The sequence below is a fragment of the Candoia aspera genome, chromosome 3 (assembly GCF_035149785.1).
Source record: "Candoia aspera isolate rCanAsp1 chromosome 3, rCanAsp1.hap2, whole genome shotgun sequence".
Lineage (NCBI taxonomy): Eukaryota > Metazoa > Chordata > Lepidosauria > Squamata > Boidae > Candoia > Candoia aspera.
Window position 1 is genome coordinate 63,456,177 of NC_086155.1, and position 19,766 is coordinate 63,475,942.

General features: G+C 37.6%; 2 protein-coding genes across 4 annotated transcripts; one reads left to right on the forward strand and one right to left on the reverse strand.

The window, feature by feature from the left end:
• Positions 1-320: 320 nt before the first annotated feature.
• On the reverse strand, positions 321-7,003 carry TXNDC12 (thioredoxin domain containing 12). Its single transcript, XM_063297939.1, has 7 exons — positions 6,792-7,003; positions 4,937-4,997; positions 3,457-3,509; positions 2,945-3,018; positions 2,358-2,427; positions 2,182-2,265; positions 321-1,390 (listed from the first exon to the last, which is right to left on the reverse strand). Exons 1-7 carry the CDS (start codon positions 6,883-6,885, stop codon positions 1,311-1,313), a joined length of 516 nt encoding a protein of 171 aa, XP_063154009.1. The 5' UTR covers positions 6,886-7,003; the 3' UTR covers positions 321-1,310.
• A 742-nt stretch (positions 7,004-7,745) lies between these two features.
• On the forward strand, positions 7,746-19,084 carry BTF3L4 (basic transcription factor 3 like 4). 3 transcript variants are annotated; one of them, XM_063297940.1, is made up of 6 exons: positions 7,746-7,895; positions 10,648-10,711; positions 11,438-11,551; positions 13,091-13,292; positions 14,062-14,121; positions 16,655-19,084. In XM_063297940.1, exons 2-6 carry the CDS (start codon positions 10,658-10,660, stop codon positions 16,699-16,701), a joined length of 477 nt encoding a protein of 158 aa, XP_063154010.1. In that variant the 5' UTR covers positions 7,746-7,895; positions 10,648-10,657; the 3' UTR covers positions 16,702-19,084. The 3 variants fall into 3 exon arrangements, with proteins under 3 accessions (XP_063154010.1, XP_063154011.1, XP_063154012.1); XM_063297941.1 differs by having other exon boundaries at positions 7,837-7,959; XM_063297942.1 differs by lacking the exon at positions 7,746-7,895 and adding an exon at positions 8,060-8,083.
• Positions 19,085-19,766: the final 682 nt, after the last annotated feature.

Below are 19,766 nucleotides of genomic sequence, written 5' to 3' on the forward strand. Positions count from 1 at the left end.
GATATCACTAAGCATAACCTTTCAGGAAATAAAGGACAGGTTATTCCCCAGTAATATAACTCATACCCTGAAATTTATTTATTTAGATTCTTTAATCCCACCTTTCTTATTTTTATAAACAACTCAAGGCGGTGAACATACCTAATACTCCTCCCTATTTTCTCCACAACGACCACCCTGTGAAGTGAGTTGGGCTGAGAGAGAGTGACTGGCCCAAAGTCACCCAGCTGGCTTTCATGCCTAAGGCAGGACAAGAACTCTCAGTCTCCTGGTTTCTAGCCTGGAGCCTTCCTCTTCTCAAAATGAAAGGGAAAATAAACAAAAATTAAAAATAAAATTTATTGTTTACTGTCCACTGGTACAAAAATACAGTACAGCATGCTGAAATAAGGCAACCACCATAAACATTCAGTGAGAGATTTTTTCTTCCATGAATAAAAAACTTGAAAGATGAATGCACAAATACATAAAAGCAAAGTTTGTCTAAATCAACCAAATGGAGTAACAGGCAATTCTATCAGGAAAAAGTACACATAATTGTATAATTAATATTTGTTTCATTCTCTCCTGGTGCAAGCAGAAAAACAAGCCTATATATACCACAATCCTATACTAATGTACTTGGGAGTAAACTCTATGGAATTCAATGCCTCTTACTTCTGAGTAGACATGCATAGGATTGCACTGTTAGGATAGTCTTCATAGCAGATTTATCTATTTAATAAATTTGACTTGAGGCTCATAGATGTGGTTCGAATTTAATCCTCAATCTGGCAATTTACATATGAGCCATAACTCCTATAATTTCCAGCCAGCATGAATTGTGGGAGTTGTATCCTATATATGCACAGCATTACCAGGATGAGAAATGCTGAATTTAGCTCACATTGAAGAGAAAAAAAAAACATCCTTTTCTCAAAATCTACTAAAATGAACAAGTTTTATTAGTAAGATAATATTTAAAAAGATCTTTACGATTAATGCCCTCAACATAATCATATATGTGTCCCTATAATTTGGCTTTAAATTCCATTGAAACCCTGATTTATCATGCAGTTAAGATTGAAGCATTTATTTGTTAAAGTATTTTAGCCATTTTTTTCTCCTATAAACATCCATTTCAATGTAAACAAGGGAGGATATACTGCTTTATTTGAATTCACTGTGTGAAAATTAGACAGCATTTGGTCTAATATCAATAGCATTTTTTTTCAGAGCACCAACAATTTTTATATGAAAAAAGTTAGGGAAGATAAAAGGTCATATCTAAATTTAGATGCTGAGCCTATTCAAAATACATCTTCAGTATATTATAATTCATCTCCAATATGTTTTTTCTTGAAGGCATCCCCTGTTAACTTCTCTTGGGCTTCCTTCATCCCTTGGATGACTGTAATATTAAAACACAAGAGATTCTTAGTATTTAGTTCAATTCAATTAATATAACTGAGCAAAGTTTTATTTTTCATAGGCTACTGCAGAAAATCTACACATAAATATGAATATTTAAAGCAGCAACATCATCCTCATAATATTTTCCTATTGTGGCTCCTATGCAACTCTTTTTCTTGATGACCTGCTTTCTTTTGTCAACATTTTCCCATACTTTGAAAGTGCTTAATTTATTCCTGAAAGTGATGTTTGTTAAAAGGCAGTTTTATAAAATTACAGACACATTCATTTATTAAATTTATATCCGGTCTTTTATTTTATACAACTCAAGGTAGAATATATTGTCCCCTCCTCCTTTTTAAAAATCAATTTACTGTTTTGCTAAACTCCAGTAGGGACATTATGTACCCAGCAGCTTTTCCTGACGTTCTCTTCTGGCTGCAATCTTTCATGGTGCATTAGATGCCATAGTTAAGGTTCAAAAATGGCATTTTAAGGATGTCAAGGCAAGGAGTCCTGGAATAAACCAAGATCTCTCCAGCTGTTATGTAGCTTTTTGAATGCCAATTGTCAATATTTGTTCAAGGCATTTTTTTTCTTAAGAAATTTTGAGCCCTTAGTATAAGATTTTCAGGGTACAAGCTCTGACTTCTTCATCCCCACATTAGAGGTCAGTCTAGTTTGACACTATAATTCAATTCTTCTTTAGTGAAATGCATGTTGCTGTAAAGCTACCAAGGGTAGGGTTGTTTTAATTTAAAACCCAATTTAGACCCAATTCATACATACCTTGGTCAGCACTAGTATAAAAGTACTTGTAGTTGGGGTTTCCTTTCTCATTTATGATCTCTGGATGGACCTTTCCACTGGGATCTGTATAAATGGAGAGACCAATCAAAACATCCAAGTGATGATAGCAATTTCTCTCCAACACAAATGAATGAACAACTATATTTATGTCCTACCCATGAAAAGAATTCTAGGAATGTAACCCCCATCAGGGCTAAAAGCTTCATCCTTAGGTTCTTCTTCATCCTGCAAATAAAATATAAAGTAAAAAACACATTAGATTTCTGCACGAATCCTCATTACTTACTGTATATCAAAATCAAAAGGGCCATTACAATAGTATAGCAATACTTTGCAAGTAATATGTTCCAGATTTAAGTATGTCCTCAGACAGCATTGGGGAAAAATCCCATTTTAAACCAGACAATACCTGCCTAAAAGAAATAAAAGTTTGCCTTATTGTAAGTCAATTCTTTGTTCTTAAAATAATTCCTTAATCTTGATTTTGAAAACAAGAACACCTTGAACTGAAGAACAGATTACATCTTCATATTTATCAATACAATTTCTTTACAAAAACGGCAGTGTATAAAATTAGGACATTTATAACACATGCATTCAATACTTTTGAGACTGCACAATGCAAACATAAATGATTTTCTTTTCAGAAACAAATCTTTTACAGCTATGTTTTTTGCTACATCAATTTTATAAATAGCATTCAAATGAAGAATTATTTCAGTATTCTAACTATCTAACTTACCTCAAGGTTAACCATCACAAAATTATGGGCAAGCTCAGAGATTTCCTTTGACTCAGCAAACTTTGGTTTTAAAGCTAATAAAATATAGAAAGGGAAAATTAATCAATAAAGAAGCAAATATGGTAGGGTTGGATTCAGACTAAGTTGGATGCACATAGATCCCACTGAATCCAGTACTGATAGTTGTGACTAATTCAGGGCTACAGTCTATGATTATATCTGATCACAATTTACATAAATGCCAATTTTCTTCCTTGACATTCAGAGCTAGAATGGTCATATTTAAACTGAAAATGGAAGCATAAATGAAATCAATACCATATTACTTTCCCATTAATGCTTGAAGTTGATAGTTCATCAGTGTACTAAACAGTCTTGGGAGTTTACATATGAAAGTGAAATACACACAGTATATTGATGGTAACAGTATGCTGTTTTCACAAATACAGTATTACATATTTTTCCATCCATTATTCCATGAAATGTCACTAACATTGCCTCTGATACCTTACCTTTGCAAGCACCACACCAGGATTTATGAATTATTATCATGAGAGGCAATCCACTAAAAAAAACACATTGAAATACACAATTAAAGTAATTATCAACACATAGTTCAATTACAAGTTCAACATGTAGTTAAAGCTATAATTCTAAACACACCAGAACAGGCCTGCACAATTCATAGGAAAGGGCCACATTTAAAAGTAATCATGGGGTGCAAAGGAATAGTTGGCACACAATCAGCTGTTCAGTGGCTAGTAGAACAGTGGCAGCAATGGAGCTGGTGGGGTTGGTGAAGCCTGGAGGTGCCCAGCGGTGTGTCTTTCCAGGAGCCAGAACCTTCTTGCATGGCAGCAACATTTGGCAGTGGAGAATTTTTTGGAAAATGCTGGAAAGCTGCACAAAGCTGGGCCCATATGTTGCACAGGCCTGCACTAGGAGATGGCTCACTGAATACCATGAGTGGGTTCATGTGTTACATGTCTGTTTTGCAGCATGATCAAACATCCTGGCTTAGCATTAAGACTTACTTTCAAGCATGGATATTAGTTACAGAATCTATTTTATATAAAGGAGGACATCCCATTGTAGTTGTATTTCCAGACAATGTTTTGTTGTTCTTATATATAAAATAAAGTATTTCATTTCCAAAAAAAAGAAAGAAAATGCCAAATCTCATGGGCTGGAATGGAGCTCACTCCCATATCAGCCCATTCTCTTAGAACAGTCTTCTGTGCTTCCTCCATCTACTCCTGTCCACAAATGGGACACAACATGGTGCAAGGGACTGTAGCAGGGAAGGGGGAAAATCAGTAAAAATGAATGAACAAGTTATTTTCCATTGACAAAGGTTCCTACACTTGAGAATAGATAGTTTCTCATTGCTCAGACCTCTTGGCTCATAAACAGCATGACCAGTTCAGCAGTAACAGACTTCTGTAATTGCACAACGATATTCATCAGCTGGATTCCACTCCAAGGCTTGGTCTTAGTACCAAAACTCTAGCAACAGACACCTTCCCCCCAAATCCTTTCCCGGTCTGAATGTTGTGGTTGAACTGCTCTGCATGCCTAGCCCAGAGCTGATAAAACCCAGAACATGTTTGTGCAGGGAAGCCAGAATTCTATTTATCCATCCAAACTGCATCTATGAATAGTACATTACAGTAGTTCAAATATGGATTCATAATAGGCAAGCTTATGAGGTCACACCTCAAGATAGCCAGTTTGGTGTAGTGGTAAAGGTGCTGGCCTAGAAATCAGGAGACTGGGAGTTCTAGGCCTCCCTTAGCCATGTAAGCTGGCTCAGAGACTTTGAGCCAGTCGCCTTCTGTCAGCCCAACCCACCACACAGGATTGTTGTTGTGGGGGAAAATAGGAGGAGGCAGGAGTATTAGGTATGTTCGCTACCTTGAGTTATATATAAAAAGGGCAGGATAAAAATCTAATAATAAACAAATGAGTTTGCAATTTACGATTATAACGTACCTGGCTGCAGCTTCCTTTTTCCCATCTTCTAGTGTTCTCCAGTGAATATGATCTCCAAAACCTTGGAAGGAAAGACTGAATATATACTGTCTGATTTAAAACATTCATTACAGTATGTAAAAATATCCATCATGCATAAAGAAATAGATCACTTAGCACAAACGACATTCCTTGGAAAGTCCTCAGTGACTCCATGAAATCTTATGAACTTAGTCTGGAGTGAGCAATTTTACATTTTCACCATGAATTGCATTATGTCCATTCCCTTAGAACTGGCTACTGAAATTCCACAGCAAATCCTATTACTTCAACACTGCTCTGTAGGTATATTACAAAAATTACAGAATTAAAAGAAAGCATGTTTTTAAGAGCCTCTTATAACAAAAAGTTGTTTACTGGAGCCTATGCGTATTTTTTTTTAAAAAAAATAACCCCTATTTTAGTACAACCAGACTTACATCAGGTACAGTTTTATAGCATTACAGTTTAAACGCATCTTACTACTTTCACTATTTGAAACTGAGTGAATCATTTTATAATATCACTCACTTTCTATACATTTGTAGAAAAGTATTTATAAATACTAAGGCTTCCAACATAGCCTTTATTGGAGCCCAGTACCTTGAAAACAAGCCTGTCCATTTTTACAATGGCCAGCTACAATCACATTCATTTTTTTTGGCTCCTTGTACCAAAAATTCCATATCTTTACCCCAAAGCACAATTTAAAAACAGCTTAAAGATATTCTAATCAATAGTTACTTTTCATGTCTTGCTTATAGAATAAAAACATTTATTCTTTGCTAGATAATTGCAAAATAACTCAAGCTACACAAAGAACAGAACTTTTCTTACTTAGAATAACCAATATTATGTTACTTTCTTTGTGGAGGAAAATATAGAAGTATCACATTTGTGCCTGAATACAGAAGCTGAGTACAGATGTCATTGACAATGAGGATTGTGGTGCATTAATTTCTATTTTACACAGCCAGCAAGCCTATTCTGAAATGAAGGTCAGATAAAGAAGAAAATTCTGAGAAATCATAATCAAGGAACAGGAAAACCGAAGTAAAATTTTAAAATAGTTCAGGTACTTCAATCTATACTCAGCAGGCAGCAGAAATCCCCAGGAGTAATTTGTCAGTGAATGATAGTTTATCCACTACTACCCCATCAAGTACTGAGTTATTTCCTCTTTCCTTGCTTAAAGTTTTAAAACATTAACTTGCTCTTCAAGGTAAGTTGTGTATAATGGCCAATGTGTGTGGCCATTAGGGGTGGTTATTCCTGCTCATCTTAAAACAAGAATGGTGTCTGCTCACATCACTTCATCATCCTCTAAATAGCATTGATACAATTGCAGACAAAGCAGGACATGGTCAAGGAAACCCAGGTTATATTTCAATTGATAAATTAGAACACATGCCACGTTACCTATCTTATTATCTTTAACTAATAGCAAACATCGAATTGACTTTAAGAGATAATTTAGCAGAGAAAGGTTAAGTAGCTAAATGCAAAACTGTGCAGTAGACTACCATTTTAGAGTTTTGATTTTTTTTCCATCATTCAAAAACTCTTGATCTGAACTTTGGAAACAAACATTTGGCAAATCCCTGAACTGTTGAACCTACTGTATTCTTACAAAGTGTTCAACAACCAACTCATGGTCTGTAGCGAATTTTCTTCGTGGGATCGAAACTTAAATGAAAAGAATTACAGGACAAACCCAAAGCTTAAAAAACATTTTGCAGTTGTTCAAACCCTCAATGCAGAAACTTTTGCTTGTTCATTTCCCCCCCCGCCGCCAAAGCAGGGTCATAAAAACGGAACAGGAAACATGGTTTCTGACCGTTTCCAAACGCTTCTCCAGCTGCAACCGCAACGAACCACTGGCAAAAAGAAGATAGAAAGAAAGGGGACAGCGCTGCAAGCTGAACCTTCATGGTGGCAGCCCGGCTCTTCTCCGGGGCTGATACGCCGACCAGCCTACCAGCAGCTCTCCGAACCCGATCAATCCAAGCCAGCCTTTTCGTGAAAAAGGAAGTGATGCTATGGGAGGGAGGTAGGAGGGATTTATTCAATCTGGGTCCGGGGTAAACTTAAAGGAAAAAATGCAAAAAAAAAAGAGTTCTCCAGCTGGAAGATATTGTTTCGGAGTCGACCTGCTGTTGTTTCTCAAGTATTTTTTTGTCTTTGAAATCGGAAATATCACCGGAGCTGCTTGTTCCTTTGAATGTGATCTACACTCGGGTCAAGGGCTCAAGAAGGGCAGCGATGAGATCGATGTTATACGAAACTGACTGATCTCGTTGAAGCGCTAAGACGCGTCGCAGTATGTTCGGTGGGATTTACGTCCCTACTTGCCTACTGAGCAGGCTTTATTCCCGCATATGAGGGTAGGGCGATGAAAGGAAGGAGTTGTGCGGCCAGTTTCAGAAGCTAAGGCTAAAATTTTATTCTTATCCACGAAAGAGCGATAGCATGCAGAACGTGGACAGGAATGATCCCCAAGAACGACGATCCCGCTTCCATGGAAGCAGTTCATTCTCTGTTCTCGCTTCCATGGAAGCAGTTTCTTCTCTGTTCTTTTTTGATCCCTACGGCAGGAACAGTTCGCGTACCTTAAAAATAACAAAGCGATCGACTCCGGTTTGTCATCTCTAAGGAAAACCACAACTCCCAGCACCCATTGCTGTAAAAGTACTTTCTCCCCTTTTCCTCTGGTCGAGCATCGTACTACAGCTATGCATTTGCTCCAAGCGGGAGGAATGGAAGGGTGGGGCTGCCGGCGCCCATCTTATACACCCGACTCGCGTTGTCCGCCAATCGGAGGAGAGGGGTGGGGCGATGGTCCCGTGGTTCCAGGCCTCCTTGGGCCAGACCCCTCTTCCACTCACCTGTCCGCCATCTTGTTGTTGCCGCGTGTTGCTTTTGGAAGGTTCGTCGGACTGAGGTGAAAACTTCCTGCTTGACTCTCTGTTGTTCTTGCGCCCCTCATGACCCCGCAAGTCGAACTGGTGATTCCTTGGCCGGCGAGCGGAGCGCCATGGACGGTGGGAGGGGCTGCTGGTAGGCCGAGGAGCGAGGGGGAGGAGAGTGGGCCTGGCAACTAGTCGCCTCCGGGATGCTCGGGTTGCCTTGGTACGCCTTGGTTGTCTTTTTTCACGTTCCGGGACCCTTTGCCTGACCGCTCGCGCTTTTCCTTTGTCAGGGTTGGTTTGTGTGCTTCCGGTCGTGTGAATGCGCCTTTCTGCCACCAACCCAGGCTAGCGAGGTGTCTCGTGGACCTTTCGCAAGCTCCACCTCTTCTCCCTAAACCACAACAGTGGTGATTCTTCTACCCCCAAGTGAATAAATACCCTTTCGGGCCCAGGATGTCACCTTCCCGCGAAGTCGCACCTCATTCTCTCCTTGAAATCTCCTCTGGATTCCCTCCAACCCTTCCCTCAGGATTGAATGCTTCCCTCCAACAGCTTAAGACCAGAACCTTCCCTCGTTGGGTGGGGGGAGGTGGTTTCATCGGGCCCCCTTCCCCGCTTTGGGTTTTGGAGTTGTTAGTATGCAGCTTTTTCATCCGCTGTAGATTCTATCACGTGTCTCTAGTTTTCTCCTAACCACTACCCGTATTTTTGATTTTGTACAGCTTGGTCTTTGCTGTCTTTTCTTCAGGGTGTTGATTTTTTTGTACCAAAGTCTGTGTATTGTAAAACTATTTTTTTACCTTTTGCAAACTGACATCCTTCTGGTGGTAATAGAAAAAAAGGTCGATTGGGTGTAGCACTATGTAAGGTACATTACTGTTAATTACCATTGTGAGTAACGTAAGTCTTCCATGCCATGACTAGGAAGATTAGCCATTATATCAGCAGTTAGACTTTTCTGACATCCTAGACTTGAAAGCAGAGAGGATCTTGGCCTTCTTAATATTTTCTTCTTGCAAAATAGACATCTATTAGGTTCTTACCCTGGAAGTACTTTCTGGGCTTGTTTCACCTACTTTTGATTACAGATGTGCCCCTGGTTTTATTCTTAAAGATTAAAATAAAGACTGTTCCAATACAGTCTATCTTTCTTTTCCATAACATAAGCAAATTTGTATTTTCAGGATTGAATATGTGGTAGGATCACTGACAAAGGAATTGAGTTTACCTGTTTCTGAGAACATCTTTCTCTCCTACACATCTTGAATCAGGGATTAAGTTTGTAGGGCACTTTTCTGCTTCCTAACATGCTGTCATTCTCAATTTACAGATATTTCAGTTCTGCAAAGATTTAAGTCAATTGTTCACTGAGAATTCTGTATAGTTCTGGTGGAATATGACACTTTGTTAATACTATAATGAGAAAAAAATGCACCCTAGCATTTAACTTTTCCTGGCACGTTCACACATTCTGCTAGGCACAGAATTGAATGTTTAGCATTAAAAGGCAAACAGATGTCACTGCTAATCCAGTGGAAAAATCTCTAAACCATAAGTAATGTTAGGTTTTAATTGTTGCATTTGACTGATGCTTATGTGCTGAAATTGGTTATTTTTAAGCCCATGGCCTGTTGGGGCAATGCTGGGAAATAATATAAGTCCAAGTAAATATAAATGTATAACTAGATGAGATGATTTGCTAAGAGTTTGCACAGATGTACCATGAAAACAAATGGCAACAGATGCATTATATGTAACATATTGAAGGTTAATAGGTATATATTTTATTTAGTGTATTTTATTTTTATAATGTATAACTTTGCATAAATAAATAAAATTAAACATGAAGAATTAACAATTTATAAAAACAGTTAAGTCACTCGTTCTGAAAAGGCCAGACTGCAGAGGAAGGTCTTGACTCTTTTTATAAAAGTGGAAAGGGGATGGAGGGCTCAGTGCTGTTCCTGAAGGAGCACATTCCATAGCTTGGGAGCTCTATGGGAGAAAGCACTCTGACCTACAGATGGCTCTCAGAAGGCATCTTGTTGATGTTAATATTTGTGCATGTTTATAACAGATAAACACTCCTTCACATAATCAAAAGGAAAATGGTCACATTGGCACTCTTGTGATATACTTACTCATACATCTCCTTGAGTAAGATGGGCAGTAACTAAATATGAAGTATAAATAAATAAGCAAGCAAGCAAGGTATATATATAACTAACTTGCATTTACATCCACTTCATCACATACTTTTATTTCTTTAATATTGTAACATGTCTAAGGAATGATATAATTATATGTACCTGTATAGACAGAGGTGGACTTAATTCTCATTAACTTTCATTTTTATGTGATAGATTTCTATTGCAATGAGGCAGAGGCAAAAACTTTAATTTTGCTCCAAATAATACAATTGCAAAGGTTACATATTTATCCCTCTCCCTGGTGCCTTTATTTTCTTCTATATCAGTGAATAGGTCCTGCTCACTGTTGTAGGGAAAACAAATGTTGATATTGAGGTCAATGTGTTGAGGCAAAACCAGTTATAGTTAGGAATGCAACTCCCTTTTCTTCCTGACTAAAGACAGCTGTACTTCCATTATATTTTCCCCCTTCAAACAAACTGGGTTCAGGAATAAATATGGATTTATTTTTGCTAAGTTGCTGATGATTTAAGATGTTAAAACAGATAAACTTGGTAATTTGAAAGACAGCAAATTATTTTAAAAACTAAATTCTGGATTTGTTGTAAGCCTAGCTAGTATATTTATTTTTCAGGTAAAGCAAGATGAATCAAGAAAAACTGGCTAAACTTCAGGCTCAGGTCCGAATAGGTGGAAAGGTATGAATAGTGAACATAGGAATATTCTGTAATTTATAATTACTGCATACATTTGTGTAGGAAGATATACAGTACAGATAGGTGCAAAATACTGATATAATAGAGACTTGTTGCACATTTCTATTTTCCACAGGCTGTTGTCCATTCTGATGCATTCAACAGTTATAGTCACAGTAATCCAGACTTCCTTTTTTTTTTTTTTTGGAAAGAAAAATGTGCAAGTTGCTGTTGCATGTTGTTATCTAAAAGCGGAACTGGTTTTCTCATTGAAAGATCCAGTACTATATATTAAAATAACCAGATCAATTGGCCTTGTGTTGCCCAAGCATCAATTAGTGGCAGTTAGCAGTCACATGAGATAGAAAAGAGTTTGCATGTCCTCTTCTTTAATGGAACAGAAACAGAGTTTGTCCTTATGAGTAGAACCACCTAGAGATATGAGGACTGCACACAGACCTCAGATACACACATTTAATGTATGATCATGTACTGTAATAATTGGGATACTTTGGCAAAAACTGGGATAAATTAGAATTTTCAACTGAGTTAGATAAAAATCTTTTGAAATAGGTTCCTGCTTACAAATCTCATGCTAAAAGGCATTTTATTGTAGTTTATAAGTCCCTTTTGTTTAAAAGATGTTTATGAACAACTTTTTAAATAAGTCAATATGAAACATTTCATTTGGACACAATTCATGTATGTGTATTTTTTTGTGTATCTCAGGGTACAGCTCGTAGAAAGAAGAAGGTAGTCCACAGAACAGCAACAGCTGATGATAAAAAACTTCAGAGTTCACTCAAAAAATTGGCAGTAAACAATATTGCTGGCATTGAAGAGGTACGTCAATATTAATATTTTATGTTATATTTGAATGCTTTATTTTCACGATCTTCATAATTATAATGATTCTATGTTCATAAAGATTATGGAATAGAATGGACAGGTAGTCTGTAGTTCGATAAAGTTTGTTGACAGATTCAGTTCTGAAATGCAACATTGTTTTAAATCTGTGTGGGAGGGGGAAACAGAATGAGAGGAAAACACTAAAGTTTGATGCGTTTCATATGTTAAGTCTTTGAATGTCTGAAAACATAGGTCCCTTGGTTCTAGCTTTATTATGTGAAGTGGACACCCTTAAAATGGTTGGTGTTTTAGTTAACCTATCAACGATACAGGGTAAGCAGTTGCTTATAATTTATATTAGCTAAAGTAAAGCAGTTGCTGTAACTGTTGAATCAGGCATACACTTGTAATATTAGTCTGCTTTATGTTCATGCAGTACTTTAAGATGTGCTAGAGAAACATCATGAATGATACATTTTAACATGGTGTTCAGTATTTTGATTAGACAAAAAGTACGCACTGAACATTTGAATAACTTTGGGATACATCTAGATAATATGCTGATACTAATTTGAAATCAATTGAAAAGTAATCCTTTCTTTTGAAAACATTGAGAATTACAATTTTGCAAAGAGTTTTTGTTGTTTTTGATGCCTAGCTCTTTCAGAAAAATATCTTAGACTTTTTTTGCAGTAGAATCAAAAGAAAGAACACAATTACAAAAAACAATTTTTTGAAAAAATGGATTTGTATTAATTTGTAAGCCTTTGAGGTGAATTGTCCTAATTTATTTTTGTATTGCTCAAAATAAAGGGGTCAGCATGCTAACAATGGAAGTTTCTGTCACCTGATACAGGTAGTCCTCAGCTTACGATCACAATAGGGACCAGAAAATTCATTGTTAAGCAGTGCAGTCATTAAGCGAGGCATCATGTGACCACACCAGATTTTATGACATTTTTTTTGCAGCAATTGTTAATCACCATGGTTGTTAAGTGAATCACATGGGGTCATTAAATGAATCATGCGGTTCCCCATTAATTTTGCTTGTTGGAAGCCAGCTGGGAAGGTCGCAAATGGTGATCACGTGACCCCGGGACACTGCAATGGTTATAAATATGCGCTGGTTGCCAAGTGCCTGGATTTTGATCATGTGACTGCAGGGACGCTGTGACAGTCGTAAGTGTAAGGACCGGCCCTAAATCACTTTTTCCAGTACCAACTTAACTTCGAATGCTTACTAAATGAATGGTCGTAAATCGAGGACTATCTGTACCTTCATTAGGTGTTAATCTAAATGTTTGCTTTACAAAATCTTATGCTAAAAGAGTATTGGATTTTATAATATATATATTAGCGGTATATAAATGTGTTTTAAGCTTAAATAAATGTATCTATCATTACCTGTTCTTATGGATATTTATTTTTATAGAATAAAATCTTAATTGATTATATCGTTTGTATAATAATTGGTTATATTGTTGGTATATTATTCAATATGCATAAATTTTAATAAATATATATTTAAAACAGGTGAATATGATAAAAGATGATGGAACAGTTATTCATTTCAACAATCCAAAAGTCCAGGCTTCACTTTCTGCAAATACTTTTGCAATTACTGGTCATGCTGAAGCCAAACCAATCACGGAAATGCTACCTGGTATTTTAAGCCAACTGGGTGCCGATAGTTTAACAAGTCTTAGAAAGTTAGCTGAGCAGTTCCCAAGACAAGGTAAGTACTGTACCTACTGGAGAGGACTGATAGAGGATTAGGTTTGCCTTAAATTGGAATCAGGTTCTATTCTGTAGAGTTACAGTACTTTTAAATTGAATTTAAAACCAACAGCATTATATGTTCATGAACATCTAGTAATAACTTTGCAAAAGTCTGCAAAGGAGTAATTTTTAAAAACTTACTTAAATTAGGCTAATTTTAATTGCAAAGTTGGGCTTTTTGCTCTGAAAACAAAGCACATGGAAGAGAAAAGCAAGAATGGACTTAGATCCTCTTCCTACAGCCCATCCAAAGCCTACTTCAAAGGTTGGTGGAGACGATCCTTAACAACTCCATTCAGTAAAGCAAAGCAGGCTACAGGTCTACATTTTGAAAATTTAGAATGTTTATATGGATGCATTTAGCAAGCTAGTGAATTTACAGCAAATTCACTTTACAGTCTAGTGAATTTACAGTCTAGTGGTTAAGGTGGTGGGCTAGAAACCAGGAGGCTGTGAGTTCTAGTTCTGCCTTAGGCACGAAAGCTGGCTGGGTGACCTTGGGCCAGTAACTCTCTCTTAGCCCAATTCATCTCACAGAGTAGTTGTTGTGGGGAAAAGATGAGGAGGATGGAGTATTAGGTATGTTTTCCGCCTTGTGTTATTTATAAAAATAATAAAGGCAGGATAAAAATAAAAAAATAGAAAAACTTTATAATCTGCATAATTAACTATGTAAATATGAATTATGTGAATTCTTCAAATAAATTAACATTTTTATTTTCTAGTGTTGGATAGCAAAGTACCAAAATCAGAAGATATTGATGAGGAAGATGATGATGTTCCTGGTAGGATTGTTTGGATTAATTTGAAAATAGTTTAACTTTTAGTGCATGACCCTTTGAATAGGTACAGGATGATTCTGGCCTTTAATTGACGTGAGTATTTCTCCACTCTAATTGCATCCGCAGAATGCTGTCTGACGGCCCTGTTCAAGATCGCTTGATCTCTTCTGGGTCAGGTAGATCCAGGGACCCACCTACAGGGCCGTTCAGAAGAGTTTTCACAGCATCTGCAAGATAAAATCGCTCAGATCCATTCTAAGCTGGACTCTAAGCGTGAAGCGGAGTCTGGGTTGATGCCAGGAGACTGTACTTACCCTGTTATCTGGGAACGGTTTGATCCTGTTGGGCCTGAGGAAGTGGACAGGATTCTCCGGACTGTGATTGCAACCACATGTCAGCTTGATCCATGCCCTTCCTGGCTGATAAAATCAGCCCAGGAAGTGACTTGTGGTTGGGTCCACGCGATGGTTAATGCATCCTTGAGGGATGGTTAATGCAGCCTTTAAGGAGGCACTGGTATACCCCCTCCTCAAGAAGCCATCCTTGGACCCTACTATACTGGGCAATTTTCGCCCTGTCTCCCACCTTCCCTTCTTGGGAAAGGTGGTTGAGAAAGTGGTTGCGTTGCAGCTCCAGAGAATTCTGGAGGAAACGGATTATCTGGACCCCTTTCAGTCAGGTTTCAGGCCAGGATATGGGACGGAGACCACATTGGTCGCATTTATGGATGATCTCTGGCGGGAGCGGGATGGGGGGACTGCATCCATCCTGGCTCTCTTGGACCTCTCAGTGGCTTTTGATACCATCGACCATGGTATCCTTCTGGGGTGGCTCAAGGAGTTGGGGGTGGGTTGCACTGGTTCACCTCCTTCCTCCAGGGCCATTCCCAATCGGTGGTGATATGAGAGGAGAGATCCGGCCCTCGACCCCTCCATTGTGGGGTGCCGCAGGGTTCGGTACTCTCTCCTCTCCTATTTAACATCTACATGAAACCGCTGGGTGAGATCATCCGTCACCATGGGATGAGGTATCATCAATATGCCGATGATACCCAGTTATATATCTCCATCCTGGGTGAGGTAAGTGATGCGGTCTCCACCCTTTCCAGGTGCCTAGGGGCTGTGGGGGCCTGGATGGGGAACAACAGGCTTCAACTGAACCCTGGTAAGACAGTGGCTGTGGATTGATGGCCCCTCGGGTTCCAGGAAGTTGTCTTCTTTGGTTCTGGATGGGGTGGCACTTCCCCATTCAGAGCCAGTGCGGAACCTGGGGGTCCTCCTGGACTCGCGACTCCTCGAAGAGCAGGTGGCAGTCGCGGCCAGGAGGGCCTTTGCACATCTCCAGGTGGTGTGTCAGCTATGCCCATTCCTGGACCGAGATGCCCTCCGAACAGTCATGCATGCCCTTGTCATCTCCCATATAGACTACTGCAATGTACTCTACATGGGGCTACCCTTGAAAAGCATTCGGAAGCTTCAGCTAGTCCAGAATGCGGCTGCGCGGACAGTTAACAGGTCTGTAAAATCAGCCCATGTGACACCACTGTTACACGAGCTGCATTGGGTACCAGTTTGCTTCTGGGTCCAATTCAAGGTGTTGGTTATCACCTTTAAAGCCCTACATGGCATGGGACCAGGGTACCTGAGGGACCGTCTCGTCCCCATAACATCGACCCGTCCCACCCAGTCAGGCAGGGAGGGCATGCTACGGACCCCATCAGTAAAGGAATTTCATCTAGCAGGGTCCAGGAGGCAGGCCTTCTCTGCAGTGGCGCCCGCCCTTTGGAACATCTTACCCCCGGAGTTGAGATAGGTTTCCTCGCTCTCAGAATTCCGGAAGAAATTGAAGACCTGGTTCTGCCGCCTTGCTTGGGAGGGGGAGAGAGATAGCTCCACCTGGGGATGGCTGGCACCATAGCACCTTTTAGTGATTGTGTTACATCTCCACTTGGATTTTACATTTGTTTTTATGTATATTTTAATGCTAATTTCAGGTGGTTATCTTTTTAGTGTTATTTTATTGTAAATTGCCCAGAGTCCCTGATTGGGGGAGATGGGCAGTGATATAAATAAATTAAATAAATAAATAAGAAGACTACTCCAAGAATAGAGGTATTAAAAAAAGTATTTCATGGGTATAACACACAAGGTAAGATAGAGTATATAACTATGATAGTGAGTGCGATTGAGGCAGTCTATAAGTTTGTTTCTAAGAAGTCCCTTTTATTTATTAAACCAATTGCAGGATTTTGTTACATATTAATTACGAAGTATGGATGTACATTATTGGCTTCATAACAGAATTGAGTCTAGGAGCTGTTGTACTATTCCATGGTTGGATGTAGGAGCAATTGGAAGTTGCTTAATGTAGAAGAAAGTGCCACATGATAATAGTCTGAAGAAGCAAAAGATGTTTTGTAAGCACTGTAAATTTTGAGGTTAAAACAAGTTCAATTTTATTCATTATGCTTTAGTCTTCTAAATAATTCATTTTTAATAATGTTTTTGACTCATATATATATTTCCATCTTTTCCAGATCTTGTAGAAAACTTCGATGAAGCATCAAAAAATGAAGCTAATTAATTCATTAATAGTTCTGGAAGTTGACATGGACTAGATTTAAGAAATCAGCTGTGTGGTTCCAAAGTTTTACAAAAACAGTGAACATTACCCGTTTAATAGTTCAATAATATAAAATATTTTGTATTTTAATTATGCTGTTTGTTCAGCATTTCCTGTCAGTTGATTTTTGCATTTTGCACTTACTCCAGGATCTACCTTTTCAGTTAAAAAGAAAAAAAAAAACACATTTTCAGTGCAGATTAAGGTGTGTGTGCGTGTGTGTGTGTGTGTGAATGTATGTGTGTGGCTTTATGTGCAGTTGAGGAAACTGGCGAGCAGATCTATTTGACTTTCCCTCCTCCCTCTAAAGTAGAAATAAAAGAAATCTTTAACTTGGTTAAAGTAACCTTTCTTATTGCGACCAGATGGTTCTTGTAAAATAATGAAAAAAGAGTAATGAATTCTGGACACTGCTTATTAATTACCATTTGGTTTTAATTTTCTGTGTTAACTATTATATTTGCAAATGTATTTTACCATATTGATGGTATATGTGTGTAGTTTCTCATCAGCCTCCTTTTGGTTTTAAACTGTACCAAAGATAGGATATCGGTATGCATGTTTATTGCAACTTTTAAAAATGTTACACTTAAGAGCTTCTCTTTCACTCTTAAAAGCTCTTCTCACATTCACCTTAATTATCAACTTGGGTTGCATTTACATGCTATCAGATACTCTACTTTGTCTTCAATAAGGCACCCCTTTTCTAGGTTGAGCCAAATATCAATGCTGCATCTCTGATACAATTTGTCTTGTCCTCTATAAGAAACTTGGTGATATACATAGTCACATTTACTGCGATAAAGATTGGAGGCCGCGTTCTATAGCATTACGTCCATTGCCTTGTTTTTTTCCTTGGTACAATTAGATGCCTTTCAGCTAGTCCCTCTTCAAGATGCTGTGTGCTGTTTCATCTCTTTATCTCAACTAGGCAGTGCTTTTCTTAACCTGGGTGTTTTTCCAGTAGTACTATTTTGCTTTGATAGGAGGTTAGTACTCTCTCTTCTGTTCATATTTCAATTAGGAAATAGTGCATTGTAATGCACAAGTAGCTTATTTTGTTAAGAAGCATAATAATCCTCTATTATAATTTTGCTCCTAAGAGCAGGTAGGCTTCTCTCTTACTTCTGGACGCTAAAATCTGGAAATGTAATTTGGAATCCATAGAATTCATAAGGAAAGAGCTAAATGTATTTGCATTAGCATTTCACAAAAAAGGTGTAACTCATCAATTTTGAAGGTATCCTTCCTTACCTTTATCGGCATTCTATTGTGGGTTGGTGTTGTACTGCAGTCACATCTGTAAACATAAGTCCTGATAGATAATAGTGGCAGTAAATGCTCTGTGAAACTCCTCAAACAAAGGTGCTTGATACAATCTTTGCAGTTGAAGCTTTTGGTGGTTCTTCAAAAGAACTTGATGTATTTGCAATGAAGTGTCACTGTAAACCTTGCCAAGGCCAATCGGGGCTTGGAAAAACCTTTTTTCACAGCTTATTTTGGTATATTTCTTAGATATGTCTGCTTTTTCTGTTGATATATGCACCCAGCAACTATTTTTTGAGGCATTCAGCATTCTAATAATATCAGGCTGATTTCCCAAAACAGATTTTGTAATGCCATCTGGACTGCTCACTTGATTTTATAGATTTTCTTGTTCTATTTTATATAATACATGGATCTTAATAAAATAATTCGAAGGAGGTGATGTTCCCTCATGTGTGTTAACTCTTCAAAACAACAGAACAAAATACGGATGCACAACCTGTTTAATTAGTAATACATTTACTGTGCCTCGTTTTTGAAAATGTATTCTCTTACTGTATACATGGCAGTTGATAAATATACTTTTTACATTGCTTTTACCCTAAGAGAACATCTAGAAACCTCTTTGCAGAGAACTTTTATTGATTAATGTAATGGTCGTTTAAAAGTTCATAGCAATGCAGTTATCATGTTTGGAAAAGAGAATTTAATGTAAATTCTTTATTGTAAATTGAAAGAACTGTTGTCACTTAATGCTTTCTTTTCCTGAGGTATTATAACTTACAGAAAATCATTAAACTGATAATAACTGAAGATATAGACCATTTAAGATTTTGATGATACTGCCCAAACTTCATTTGCTATTTATCTGGGGCTAACAGTATCCTGAAATAAATTATGAATTTTAGCTATGATACCATGGGAACAATTCACATGCAGTGATGGTAATTTTTTATTTGCTTATTTGTCCATAATAAGTAATTACCTCATCAAGTTTTTATTAAGTAGCAGTGTATTGACATATTTCATATGATGCAGTAGGCTACAGAAACATTAAAACATTTCATTGAAATATGAATTATATTGCTGGTACTCTTACATGATCCGTTGATATGACTTGAACCTCTTTTTGAGGCATTTCTTTAGGATCATAGCTTAATATATTGAATTACTTTAGACAGGTTGTCCAGTGATCGTTAGAATTTGCATAGTCTAAATCCATTGTATAGGGAGACCACTTCCAAACCTTTAAGAAATATTCTTCTAATTCCAGTTAAATGTGAACTATGGTACTAAATTATAGTGCTCAGATTTTAGCTTGTTAGCAAGCTTGTTAATTGCATTCCTGTAACATTAGCATCTTAGTGTCAAAAACTGATATAAAGAAATAATATAGGCACCAGATCCAGATAATCTGAATTGTTGATTATATATTTCAGATTATTTCAATGATCATATAGGGAGAAGGTAAATCATGTGTTAAGTGGAAAATCTAAGATATGGGTAATCTCTTTGGTTTCACCTTTTATTGGTCCTATAAAATTAAGTATTATTATTAGCAATAGCTTGAAATAAAACAAAATTCACTATTTAAGTTATTTCTAGCTTTTCTTTTCTATTGATTTAATGTTGGAGAGAAGGAGAAAAAGTCCAGATGGTTTAAATATTAAAAAGAACTATTTTTGTCAGTATGTAAAGAAATGCAATATCTTGGGAGAAAAAAATGTTTGTTTGAATATTTTCCCACAGTGCAGTTTCTT

Excerpts from the sequence above, each read along its gene's own strand:
- TXNDC12 (XM_063297939.1), bottom strand. The coding sequence starts at position 6,885 with ATGAAGGTTCAGCTTGCAGCGCTGTCCCCTTTCTTTCTATCTTCTTTT. Across the intron at positions 3,019-3,456 it reads CTGGTGTGGTGCTTGCAAAG|CTTTAAAACCAAAGTTTGCT; the intron begins GTAAGGTATCAG and ends ATATTTTATTAG. Across the intron at positions 2,428-2,944 it reads TTGTGATGGTTAACCTTGAG|GATGAAGAAGAACCTAAGGA; the intron begins GTAAGTTAGATA and ends TTTTATTTGCAG.
- BTF3L4 (XM_063297940.1), top strand. The coding sequence starts at position 10,658 with ATGAATCAAGAAAAACTGGCTAAACTTCAGGCTCAGGTCCGAATAGGT. Across the intron at positions 11,552-13,090 it reads ATATTGCTGGCATTGAAGAG|GTGAATATGATAAAAGATGA; the intron begins GTACGTCAATAT and ends TATTTAAAACAG. Across the intron at positions 14,122-16,654 it reads GGAAGATGATGATGTTCCTG|ATCTTGTAGAAAACTTCGAT; the intron begins GTAGGATTGTTT and ends CATCTTTTCCAG.